This window comes from Tinamus guttatus, unplaced genomic scaffold (assembly GCF_059628265.1).
Source record: "Tinamus guttatus ecotype Peru unplaced genomic scaffold, ASM5962826v1 Tinamus_guttatus_pri_ptg000240l, whole genome shotgun sequence".
NCBI classification, from domain to species: domain Eukaryota; kingdom Metazoa; phylum Chordata; class Aves; order Tinamiformes; family Tinamidae; genus Tinamus; species Tinamus guttatus.
The window spans coordinates 12,135,907-12,149,031 of NW_028288774.1; the positions used below are offsets into that span (position 1 = coordinate 12,135,907).

Consider the following 13,125-nt stretch of genomic DNA (forward strand, 5'->3'; position numbering starts at 1 on the left):
ATTAACAGCTGTCCTTTATATTGTGCTTTGGCAGGAAGAAAAAGAAAACAGAGCCCCAAACTTACCTTGCCAAGAGCAGAAGCAAAAACACAAGTGGAGTACAAGACGGCGAGAGGCCTCGAGCACGTAAAAACTGGAGTATAAAAGGAGCCCCTATTGCTCGCACAGGGTGGAAACGCTGGGTAACAGATTTGGTTTACCAATTATTTACAGTGAGGGCAATTTATTATTTTCCAAAGGCACGGCTCAAGAAATCGCCGCCCGCTTCCCTTCTTTACAAGCGATGCTAGGAGCCAAACAACGAGACGCGACAATAATAATAAAGTTAGAGCAACGATTACCAAAGTGCTTCGTGGCGGGGAGAGGGTCCGGGGCGCTCAGTCCTTGCCGCGCGGGGCGTCGTAGGCGTAGCGCACGAGCGGGAAGCCGCGGCTCTGGTAGAAGCACGCGCGCCCGCACGCCTGCACCTGCTCCGAGCTGTCCGACACGAAGGAGTCGTCCTCGTCGGCGTCGTCGGGCGCGTGCGCGCCGCACTCCGGCCGCGGCGCCGCCGCCAGCGCCGGGCAGCTCCGCCACTTGAGCGGGTGCTTGCAGAGCGGCGCCGGCCGGGCCGCCAGCAGCGCCTCGCAGCACTCGCAGGCGCCCGCGGCGCCCCGCGCGTAGGCGCCGCACTCGTAGTAGAAGGCGGGCGGCGCGCGGGCGCCCGGCGCGCTCACCGCTGCCGCCGCCGCGTCGCCCCTGCCGCTCGCGAGGCGCCGCAGCGCCTTCCAGTCCTCCTTGAACTTGGGGTTGAAGAAGACGTAGAGCACCGGGTTGAGGCAGGCGGGCAGCGGGAAGAAGATGAGCGTGACCGACTTCATGATCTCGGGGCTGATGGAAATGGCCGTGATGAGCGGCGCGAAGGAGAAGAAGGCAACGGGGCAGAAGAAGATGCAGTTGGTGAAGATGAGCCACGCAACGTGCTTAATGGTGCTGGACTGGCAGTTCTCCGAGAGGTCCTCCTTCTCCAGGCTGCAGTAGAGCTTGGTGTAGACGACGGCCATGAGCAGGAAGGCCAAGGAATTCAGGAGCACCAAGGTGACCGTGAAGCCCAGCGAGGGCGTCTCGCCGGTGGGGAAGGGCAAGCACAGGGGCGACGCCGAGTACTCCGCGCTACGGAAGAGCGGCAGGCACCCCGCTACGGCGGCGCACAGGAGGGCAAGAACCGCGGCCAGCTGGAACCGTTTGTGCCGACGGCTCTTGCCCTTCTTGATGGTCTCCTTCGCCGCGAAGCTCCGCTCGACGGCCGCCAACATCAGGAAGAAAATGGCGCTCTCCGAGGAAAAGACGGCGAGGAAGCCAGCAACTCTGCAGCCGCTGCCCGTCTCCCACCACACGCCAAACTCGGCAAATCGTCCCCAGGAGATGGCATCCAGGAAGGTTAGAATACCGGTATAGACTCCCATAAATAAGTTAGAGACGGAGATGAGGCCTATGAACAGTTTGGAGGATGGCAGCGGCGTACAAGAGGCAAACACGGTCAGCGTGACGAGCAGGTTGAAGAACAAAGCCACCAAAAAGATAAACCAGACGGTGAGGCGAATCATCCAGCTCCCCAGTAAATATTCACAGGGCTTGAAAGCACCTACAAGAAAAAGGACAACCAACTCAGGGGAAAAAAATCGGGCCTTAATGAGCAAGATTTTCAAAGGTGTTACAAGAGCCCTCCTCATTAATTCACGAATAGAGCACCCGGCTGAACTGCTAAATAGGTCATTGAAAGCCAACTATTCTGCGAAGCTATTTACTAATTAATTATGCCTGGAATAATAATTACTGCCCTGAATGGTCACTCGGGAATACTTGGTGTAAACAAGCTAAACAAACAAGCTTAATTACCTTTTAGCGACTCAAAATAGCTTTTATTAGTGCCACCTCAATATTTCTTTTTCTTTCTTTTGATTTTACACCTCATAAACAAAGTTGGTAATGAAATAAAAACAAATATTCACATCCAGCTTTCCAGGGGGAAAGGAGTTCCCAAAAGCTGCTCTCTCAATACATAATTCCCAACACGCCTTCCAGAAGAGCGCTTGGTCACAAAAAACATCTGTAAAATAGACGTCAAATTCAACTTATCAGCTTCAATAGGGGCAGGAATTTCACCGCAAGTGTTTTTTCTCCCTCTCTTTTGTTGCTGAAAGGCACTGTGAGCCTGGGGAGGCACACAGGGAAAACAACTTCTCTTGCCACCGAGTTGAAGAACAAAGTGGTAAAAAGCTTAACTAATACAACAGGCAAAATAATGAGGAGACAAGAAAAAAAAATTACTATATCCTCCTAATCCTTCTAATTGCTACTTATTCCATAGGAAAATCCCCCCTGATTTTATATCACAATAGGAAGAGTTTAACCTCTCCTGCATCCCCCTTGGGAGCTGCTAATTGTCCTCAGCATCACGGTTTATGAACTGCCAAGGCAGGAAGAAAAGCATCTTTTCTGTTTGCTGGCTTAAATGAGCAAGCTTTAGTTCTGGCCAAGCAGTAATGTTGCCAACTACATTATCAGACCATAAACTCAGCTGCACAGTCCCCCTTCAGTCCCCCTTTCTTTCCTCCTCCTTCTTTTTTTTTTTTTTTTTTTGAAAGTATCCCATAGTGCAAGACCATCACTAGAACCAAAGTGCACAGATACCATGGCACCAGATCTGCTTGCATGAATAATATTCAAAAATAAAACCAACTTCCCAGTTAGCACAATTTAAAACGTGACCTCGGCGTTTCCGAAGGCAGCTTAAACTGGTAACAGTAAATGAGGCAGCTTCAGATTAACAATAAAACCCACTGCGTCTCTCCGTCTTTCTCCAAAAATTTATCTACTCTTTGGGTTAAAACTTCACCCTCCTCTCCCACCACCTTTCCCATTCCACCCGGGGCAATGCAGGGAGATTCATATGCAGAAGGATGAGCGTTGCTGCTGCCAATAGCAGTGCTGTGCTATTAAGATGCCACCCCTGCCACAAGGCCAAATGGAAAGCGGATCCACTAGATGAGCAATGATTCAGGACTTGTGTGGTGGGTGGAGTGTCCTACTTCTGACTAGATGACATACGGGCTGGAAAATAAGTTGTTAGTATGGGAGGGACTGGTGGAAAAACAAGGCAAACTGTAAACTTGTAAAACAAGCTCTTCATTCCTTCTAGAGCTACAACATCTCTGGCAGGGGCAAAAAGAGAGATTTAAAGGCTTTAAAGATTTAACCCATACCATCTACCATCTGAATTTTCATTCTGCGAACAGGAGATCAAAAGCACATGAGCAGCATGGGTCAAATTAATTCTCAGATCATGCACAGTTACACTAGCAATGCGTTTGACTTTCTGACCACAGAGTATTTGCTGTGATCCAGAAATCCTTGTAATTTTCTATATGCTAAAGCTGGAACTAACAGCAAAGATGAAGGGCAAACAGATGCATCTTCACGAGGGATTTTAAACTCCGCTTTAGGAGAACAGAACGACGCGAGGCTCAGAGCCCCCGTAGCTGCAACGGAAGCACATGGGCCCCCTCCATCTGTGTATTCCTGTTTGGGCAAGCAGGAGGATTCGAGGTGTGTAGAAAGACTCTCCCAAAGAGCCCGTGGCCAAGATGGCCAAGGAGGAGAACCCGCAGAGCAGAAAGACAGCAACGAAGCTGCCTAGAAAGAAAATCTTCCTCCATGAGATCCGAAGCTCCCAGTATTCCTTGACGGATGAGCCCTGGCGCAGTGCTGGCACGCCAGGGAGCCTCCCTGCAGTGGCAGTTCCAAGCACTGCTGCCTGTCCCAGCTAGTCGTACGAGCCCTCCTGGTGCCCGTGAGCGCGGCCAGGGAACAGCACAGCCCCGTGTATCTCCTGCTTGGGGAAAAAAACCTCCTTTTTCTTCCCCTTTTCTTTCCCTCCTAACTTAGCTCTCCAATATAGCGCTACGCGTGCAAAGACGAGCCAAGCTTTTTGCATTTGCTCATCCAGAACAACCCTGACTTCAAATGAGGTTTCACCAAAGCACTGTAAAATTTAATCCTGGTACCGAATGACTCTGAGGGATGAAACGTGTAATTCTGCAGCCGCCTATTTGCATAACACTGAAGCACCTTATTAGGTTTACCTGTCGGTGGTGTACAGTGAATAATAGTCTGCCTCAATTCCTCGTTTTCATCATTTCTTAGGCCATCTGCATCAGCTGTATCCAAATAAAATGAAAAACAGGTTAGTCATGGACAGGGGAAGAGTGATACGCAACAAAGCTGCCTCGGATGGCAGCATTGCTTGGAGAGATCAAAGGCCTAACTCTCCACCCGTGCCCAAGCTTTAACAAGTGGAGATCTTGGGGTTGGCCACTTAGGGTCAAAGGCTCCCTGGAGAAGTTGCTGTAGCCACTGAAGATACTGCTGGCTGCCCTAGCTGCTCACAGAGCTTTAGAGCCAAGACACAAAGCCCTTCACTGTGAGGCCGTAAACTAGAGAGTCCAGGGATAAAGCTCAAGCTCTGTCTGAAGAGGGTTTGGTCTCAGCAGAGACCAATTGGATTTTTCTAATGGAAGAAAACTCCAGACATAACCCTGGCAATTTAGAATAAGGGGCATTTTTAACAGGAAAATCGTATGCCGTCCAACCTCACACATTTGCAAAGAGCGGCAAGGCGCTGCCCATCTGTGACCATGAGCCATGCTCTTTCAGAGGCAGCTTTCACAGCCCTACAAAGATTTACCTCCTTTTCCATATTTCCTTATTTCCACAGTGTTCCGTGGCCTGGCACGGCCCAGAGCAGCCCTGCTGTCCCCCTGCAACGTGGCACTCACCTTTCTCACCACCCATGACGGCACCTTGACCCTGGCGACCGGCATCTTCAGCGTTGGAGTTGGTGTAAGACTCGCAAGCCCAAAACACACAGCACTGGTAAGCGTAGGGCACGGAGAGAGACCTGAAACACAGCCACAACCACCCACACGGTTATCCGGGTAACCCGAATTCAGCTCATTTGCTGTGAAGGGCTCTAGGGGATCGTTTCAGTTCTGAAACTGGGACCTCTCTCTGTCAGAATTGCTGAGTAAAACCCGTTGCAGGTTGGGCCGGTCGTAGTCATTTCTGATGACCTTTTCCACCGGGGTAAAGGGAAGGTGATGTATCCAAGTCTTGTTTGCAGCAAGGAGTACAAAAATATTCTGTCATGTTTAACTTACTTTACTACTCATTCTTCTCCTTATGCAAAACAAGTTCTCACTAGTTTTTGTGGTACGAATGAAAGCTCACCAAGCAAGATACCTACACAGTGGTCGTTGTGTAAGAAAGTTGATTACCAGATCACCCCAACGTTAAAAATGCATATTCTCAGTGTTCATTTTGCTGACGATTGACATGGGTGGACAACAGTGGCATAATGGTTGCAGTCCAAAGAAAAACCTCTCTGAATCAAGGCTGCAATATCAGCCACCAGCAGTATTCCTGACATACATTCTCCTGTGCTCATGAGGAACATCTAGGACACACTAATGCCCAAGGCATCGATTCTCAACCAGAGATGAGCAGCAAAGTCTGTTACCTCCACAGAACTGCTGATACCAGATTCTAAAAATGGTTTGGACTTTCTTGCTGGCCTTGGGACAGATCACTAGTATCTTTATTGCCACTTTCCCAACTGATGGGGGGGGCAAACAATTTTTAATCGTTTCTTAGGGACTGGAAGACTAATAATTACAACGATCTTTGAAAAACACCTCATCATCAACCAATTCACCACCTGATGAAATTGCTAACAGGTTGCAAGTCGAGTGTTACTCCTATCATTTGCCCCCCAAAATAAGCAGCATTTGTATAAAGCTGGGTGACTATGGAGTTGGACCTGGGAGTCTGTCTCCGTCTCCCACCTCTGAAAGACAGATGTGCTCAGTTCAAAATAACAAACAGGAACCCTCCCAACTGCTATGCCAAAGCCAGAGGGCATCTGTTTTTTTTTTTTTTTTTTAAAAAAAAAAAAAAAAACAGGGAGCCATAATGTAAAAAAGTCCAAGAAAAATGCCTGCAAATGGCAGTGTCATTAACCAACGCACCGGAGCTTTGCGAAGTTCTTGGCAGCCAGAGCTTCTTTCAACTCCAAATTGCCTGCGAGCTTAAGCTGGTGCAGTCCACTCAAGCCTTCAGTTGGAACTGAAGTGAGTTCATTGAAACTGAGGTCTCTGAAAGGGGAATGTTGACAGGGTGTTACAACGAGGTGGGCTCTGGGATCCCGCAGCACGGAAGGGAAGGGAAGACGGAAGGAGAGGGAAGCATCAGACCAAGGCTGAGGTCTGGGAAACGACTCTGTGCAGCTGGCACATTTAGGAAGCATTTCTCTACTGTGCTCTGCATGCATTTAACCCAGCAAGAGGTTGTGTGATCCACAGAGATGAAATGGAAGACAAATACATATCGCTTTTAAGCTAAATATATATATACACACACTATTTCACCAACTTCAGGCTGGGAAGAGGAGGCTGCTCCACAGAATAGCCCACTTACAGGTTAATGATAGCTCCGAGGGTAGCGAAGGCTTCCTTGTGGATATGGTGGATCCGATTTCTACTGAGGTCACTGCAAGGAAGGACAAAGAAGATGGTTTGAGTGCTTCTACCAGAGACTTGAAACGACTGCTGTGTGGAGAAGGCAAGCTGACTAATAAATTGCACCTTGGGCAGGGAAGCCAGGCAGCTCTCATGGTTCCTTTCCCTGATCCGCAGACGGGCACAGAATGAGCCCAGTTTTGGTGAGGCAGCCCAAAACCATATCCAAATCCACGTGGGCCCCAAGACAGCCCCTATGTCCCATCCCTATGTCCCACCTGCACTCGCCTTCCTGCGTGTCCCTTTTCCGAGACACTGGCAGCTCTATCTGCGCTCCCTAGGGCAGATCCCACTTCCTGGCTCCCCAGGACAGATCCCGCTCCCCTCAGTTTGGCGACAACTGGGACAATTTCATAGCTTACATATGATGGACTACTGAAAAAAATCTCTTTAAAAATGAAATTCCACACTAAAACTCTCTAGAAATTGGACATTCCATTTTCTGTGGCTGAAATGATATTTATCTTATTTTTACTTACACGTTCAAACAGCTTTCAGTAAAAATAAATATTATTTTTACCTGTCCTTACTTGCAACCATGTATTTTCTTTCTGTGTACTATACAAATCTATGTGAAAGTCTAAAAAGCACAGCATGGAGATCAGAAAAAGGGGGGACTGAATCTGACTGCTACTCGCATTTTGTCCGTGCACATTGAGTGCTTTACCACAGGGAATCCTGCGGGTTTGGCCCTTTGACATAAACCAGATTCAGAACATCAAACCCTGCCATGCGCTTACATGTTAGAATTAGAAACTTTAGCTGGTTTTGTTCAGTATGTAACAACTTGCACTTACAGGACACGAAGGGAGGACAGTCCCTGAAAAGTATCGTCTCCGATTTCATGGATTTGATTATGCTGCAAGGAACTGCAAAGAGAAGGAGTGGAAACAAAACTTCATTTGCAAACCGGGCTTACTCCATCCAAGGGTTAACTTGGATTTAAATCAAAATTAAATTAAAAATTCTACATGGAATTTTTCAGCCAGACTTTAACCTTGGGCACACTTTTATTTTTTGAAATAAGAAGCAAAATATTGAGACACAGCTCAAGAGTTAATGGACAAATTTTACTTCCATTTGCTGCATACATCGCAACTCCTGAGGGAAACGCGATTTGTCACTTTGGATGTGAGCAACGTCCATAATAAGCTCAAAGACAACAGAACACGATAGGAAAAGCCTGTGAGGAGCCTATCACTCCCACCTTATTTAGGGGAAAGAAGCTTCAGAGTGGAAGCCAAAGCAGGAACCCATGTAGGGGGAAAATCACGTAGAAAATTAGGATAAGAAGCTTTAAATCAATGAAATAGAAGAGGGGAGGGGGGAAAAAAAAAGACGGTTTTGAGAAAAGAGAAAATGACTTGTAGGGACCCGAGGAAAAGGGATAGCATATGCTGGATGGGAGAAATTTATGAAGGGTGAAAAAGAAATAAAAGGAAGGAAAAATACCATAGAAAAATGCTCATTTCATTTCTGCATACAACAATACCACCGTGAAATGCACCATTAATGTGTCCGTTCTTTTTTATGACACTGGAACAATTAAAACTTATCTACCTCAGGAAAATGCAATTGGTTGACATCTCTGACCAGCAGAGTTCTCACAGGAGACATCATACGCTTTCTTTCTGGCCTTAAAAATGTGCTCATGATCGAATGAGCAAAACATAAGTTTCTGGAGCTCAGAACTTGCCACACTAAAAGAGTTAAGACAACCCAACATATATTCCCACTTACATTTCTTCCAAAGAATGGCAGCCCTTAAAACTCGAGAGTTCCTTGATATTGTTGTAAGACAAGTCCCTTCAAAATACAAAATGGGAGAAAAACGTTTAGTTCTGCTAGTGCTCTGTTCTGCATGAAACTGCATCACTGAAGCCATTCAGCAAACAGACTGGCAGAAAAACCTTCTTGCTAGTAAATTGGAAGAAGAACTCAAGATAGATTTCCAGGATGAGCAATTCCAAGCAATACTTTAAATTAGCTTTAAAATTCTCAGAAAATGCTCTGGTGGAGATGAAATTAGGAGCACTTACAACGTTCGTAGCATCTTTTGCTCTTGGCATAAATTGATGGGAATACTGCTGATTTTGGTCCCTGTCAGTGTTCTGTGGGGGGAGAAAAAAAGGGTATATAAACGTTTGTGTTCTTGATCACATAAAAAGCATGTGTAAGAGCAGAAAGATGGTGCCTCAGCTATTAGGGTGCTAGATTCACCCACCAGGAATCTTTTTTGGCTGTTCGTTTTCCAGTTTTCCAAGAAGGGGGTTAATATTACTGACATTTTCTCCCCAGGATGTTGTCAGAGCACCCAGGTATCACAGTAAGCAAAGCTATGGGACTACTTGCAAATTCGTGACAGCAAGACAGCACGTGTCCAGTTGCTTTCCAGATACATCCACTAAATCACATTTCAATTGCTTCACAAGAGACAAAAGCAGCAAGTTATTGGAAATGACTTCTGCAAAAAAGACACTTACAGGCTCTCCAGATTAGTAGTTCCTGTCAAATTGGGAAACCACTGCACCATGCTGGCACCTCGAATGACCCTAAATGAAAAAAATAAAAATGAAAATTAGTGTAAACTCTCTTCCGCAAATGAAGTGCGAAGTACTGGCATGAAGTAGGTATTTTCGGTAGGAAAACATTCTAATGTTTCTATTACTTTTGTTTAAATTTTACACAAAAGGATTTTCTTCTAGTGCTTCCTGCATTAATAACTTGCTTAGTAAATTACTCCTTCACTGGCGAAAAATCGGGCTTGTTCAAGGTTCAAAATCTCACTCCATTTTGCTTCTTTCTTCCCCCCAGAACCAATACCTGCTGCAAGCAAGCATGCACTAACCTGCAAAGCATTTACACAATGTATATCCCCGTTCAAAAACCACGCAGGACACATCAGAGTTTAAGAAAGAATCCGAGCATTTGGCCTGAGGTTACGTGCCTTATGCAAAGTAACCAAGGTTAAATAAGTAAATAAATTGTAAAGCATATCTATTAGTGCTTCTTAAGAAACTGGTATCTCCAACCATCACAATGTTTGTTAAAAGTAACTGCAAAAAAATATGCATAAAGTAAGAGGCAGAAGCAATCGGGGAATTCAACTGAGTTCTTAGCCCTCCCATTTCATAGTCACTTACTGGACTAGATAGTTGAGGTGGTACTTACAGAGAATGCAGATCTGAAAGGTTTTGGAAGGCTGAGTTCCCCACAAAAGACAGAGGATTGTCATACAAATGTCTGGGAAACGAAAAACACGTTTCAATCCCTGTTCTCATAGTCTTTGCTGCTAGAGAGACTAAAAATAGATGCATGGAAACGACTTACATGGTCCTTAGGAGGGGGTTTCCTGAAAAAGCACCATCAGGAATTATGGAAATGTAGTTACTGTGAAATCCCCTGAAGATATTGACAAAGATGAAAATCAACATTTAAAAATACATCACCATCGGATTCAACCAACAGTCATTCTTTTTGTGTCTACATACGTACTATATACATTCGCTTCCCATTCTTGTGAAAAAAACAGGATTGTCATTAAATAGGAGCACGTACAACTGTAGGACTAAAATTCTGAACGCTTGATTTGTGTCTACCACAGACCATCAACATGAAAATATTTCATAAGAAAGAAGCTATTCTGTCCAAAATACCTTCTATACATTTTCCCCACCCTTGTTAAGGTGGCAACAGGGAGAACATGCATGATCAATGAATAAATAATAAATAATCCTGCTACTGCAGGCCAAAACCAGCTCATGATTGCCATCTATGCTAATGGTTCTCCTAAATAGTTAGCTTAATTATATAACTCCAAAATCATTTTCAATAGATTCTCCCTCTAACAGATTATTATATTCTCCTTTAATTATAGCATCGCTTGACATAACTTGGTCTGATTGAGGTTACTCTATGAGACAAGCATTCTTAAGTCCCCTAAGTCCTTTGCTCTTCTTACTTATGGAAAGGAAAAAGTGTGTAAAAAAAGAGATGAAAATTAATACTCACAATTCTTTTAAGTTTGGGAGTGCTTTTATTGCTTCAGGGAACTCTACCAAGTTGTTATAATTTAAATCCCTAGAAGAAATGAACGCAGCAAAATTAGAAAATATTGGATACTGGCCATGAATGGTCAAAAACATTCAATGCCAAAAAAAGATGTTTGAGAACATCTCTAATCAGATCACAGAATAACTTGATATTTAAATTTAGATTTAAGTCCTCTGATGTTTTACATGCTTAGTAACCAGGTAATAACTTAATATGTAATTTAACATTAGCCTGAGGATTATCCATACCAAGATGAGTGACCATTCCTTACAGCAAAAGATTTTTCAGCACCTGACATTTTTTTCTTCAAAATAATTTACACGAAAATGAGCTAATATTTCATCGCAACAAAAATGTTCACTTTCTTACAGCTTATTCAGAAAACTTTTCTTTTGAGTTTCATAAAATAAGCATTAAATAAGCCATAAGACTATAGCAGACCCTGAAGAAAAGATAACTATAAATATTAAATCAAAACAGAAGTAAACTGCTATGCCAAATTAGCAGCTATTAGTAAAAAAAAATTAACAAAAATAAATAAATTATTAATAACAAAAATAACACTGCCACTGTTCTAGCAGCAATGTCTGAAGCTACTACAGATTTTTTCCAGAAGAGATTCCTGGTGAGAAGCAAAAGCTTTTTTGAAGAGCCTTATAGTATATAAATATAGACTGCTGCTATCTCGTTATTTCTTACCTTAATCTAATCATCTAAGTATTACTTACCTTAATAAGAGAATGACAAGGCAATTGGAGAAGGCAGCACTCCGGGACTCCTCCAAGCTCTCGATAGTAAAGCCTGCTGTCCCTGGCTCTAATGGGCCCTTCCCTTCCTGAATTTTACTTATGTGTTTAGTGTTGTTTTCCATTTGGCACTCAGGACAACACGTGCGGGGCGAGGGGAAGGTTCCGCTTCCCTCTGACCCCCTGTTTTTGGCTGGGGGCCAGCTGGGAAACCTCTTATCGCCACGTATTTGCGACGTGGTTGAAGTGTGTTTAACCCTCCAGCAAGGCTGAGAAACCCAATATTTGCTCCTTATCAAACGCCAGGCCCCTCGAGCAGCCACCCAGCCGCGTGGAGCGCTAAGCAAAGGCGACGTGAGCGCGGGGACCGCGGCAGCAACGTCGGCCCACGCCGCGTTTCGCCCGGGCTAATACTGATCTGCTTCTGGTTATCGTGGCGGAGGCCTCGCTTCCAAGGCCTGAGCCGGACCCACGTGCTCTCAGCAGATGCTGTGGCACGTGTATCACTGCCAGCACCTTCCTTGCGGCAGCAAAGTCGCTTGGAGTCGGGAGGGAGACCAATGCCAGCCAACAAAACCGCTTTTAGAGGCATACTTACAACGTTTCAAGGTTGTCTAGTCCATCAAAGCAGTGCTTTCCTATCGTTTTTATCTTATTATTATGAAGATGCCTAAAAAAGCAACAACAACAACAAAAGTATGATGACAAGTAAACGAGGTCATAGAAGTTAACCAACTAGTAAGTACCTCTATGCAAAGACAGTGAAATGCTTTGGAGAAACCATTACATGTGGTGGATTGTGGAAAAAAATATGATAAAATAAGGTTTAAACATAAATCGGTATAGTTGCTAGTGTTCCCCCTTGGAGGTATTCAAGGCTATTTTAAAGAAAATAAATTCTGTGACAGCTGCTGGGTTTAAATATTCATCGCTAGAACGAAATGTCATAGAAAAGCACAGAATCACCCCACGATCCACAGCACTTTTGACTTCCAGTTGAGCAGAGAAACAACTCTGCCAATTCTTCAGCGGATTATCTGGTACCCACGACCGTTTTCCCTGCGTTTGGGGGCGCAAGCTACGGGGCTGCCGAGCTAACGCACCGGCGCCGCTCCAGATAAATCATAAACCTGGGGGCAGGCAGGGGGGCCCGGAGCGACGCAGGGTCCCACCGCCACAGCACTCACAGAACCACGAGGCTGGAGAGGTTGGTGAAGGCGTAGTCGGGCACGTGTGTTATCCTGTTGAGCGCCAGCGTGAGCGCCTGCAGCGAGGGCAGGTTGCTGAGCGGGCGCACGGGCACCTCCGTGAGGCTGTTGTCGTCCAGCCACAGGTGCCGGAGCTGCACCAGGCCCTCGAAGCTGCCCTCGGGCACGGCCGTGATGTGGTTGGCATCCAAACGCCTGCGCCGAGACAAAAGACACCGCCGCACGTGAGAGACAGACGCTCCCCAGCACCTTTGCGAAGGGAATCGCTCCCGCGCGGAAACCCCCCGGCAAGGCCATGCCAGGCTGTCCCCGCAGGAGGGACTTTCTCGGTCGGCTTCGTGTTCTTTTGGCGCTGGGATGCGCGTGGTTTACGCGTGCCGAGGGGAATTTCCACAGAGGAAAAGGTCAGGAAGCGCATCGAATTAAGCAGCAAATACTCAGATGTAGGGGGGAGCTTCTGCTTCAGGAAGAAAGATAGGAAGGAGAAAACCACACACATCCCTT

The 13,125-nt window shown here is 45.8% G+C and overlaps 1 protein-coding gene across 1 annotated transcript in view; it reads right to left on the reverse strand.

Moving 5' to 3' along the window:
- Positions 1 to 327: 327 nt before the first annotated feature.
- Positions 328 to 13,125, reverse strand: part of LGR4 (leucine rich repeat containing G protein-coupled receptor 4) — a 33,071-nt gene continuing 20,273 nt past the window's right edge. Inside the window, exons 5-18 of the mRNA XM_088525871.1 lie at positions 12,601 to 12,816; positions 12,012 to 12,083; positions 10,626 to 10,694; positions 9,945 to 10,016; positions 9,786 to 9,857; positions 9,098 to 9,166; positions 8,654 to 8,725; positions 8,355 to 8,420; positions 7,412 to 7,483; positions 6,514 to 6,585; positions 6,066 to 6,191; positions 4,818 to 4,939; positions 4,125 to 4,199; positions 328 to 1,624 (exon numbers count right to left, since the gene is read on the reverse strand). Of these exons, the coding sequence (XP_088381997.1) occupies positions 378 to 1,624; positions 4,125 to 4,199; positions 4,818 to 4,939; positions 6,066 to 6,191; positions 6,514 to 6,585; positions 7,412 to 7,483; positions 8,355 to 8,420; positions 8,654 to 8,725; positions 9,098 to 9,166; positions 9,786 to 9,857; positions 9,945 to 10,016; positions 10,626 to 10,694; positions 12,012 to 12,083; positions 12,601 to 12,816 (2,422 nt within the window). The 3' untranslated portion in view covers positions 328 to 377. The remainder of the gene's footprint in view (positions 1,625 to 4,124; positions 4,200 to 4,817; positions 4,940 to 6,065; positions 6,192 to 6,513; positions 6,586 to 7,411; positions 7,484 to 8,354; positions 8,421 to 8,653; positions 8,726 to 9,097; positions 9,167 to 9,785; positions 9,858 to 9,944; positions 10,017 to 10,625; positions 10,695 to 12,011; positions 12,084 to 12,600; positions 12,817 to 13,125) is intronic.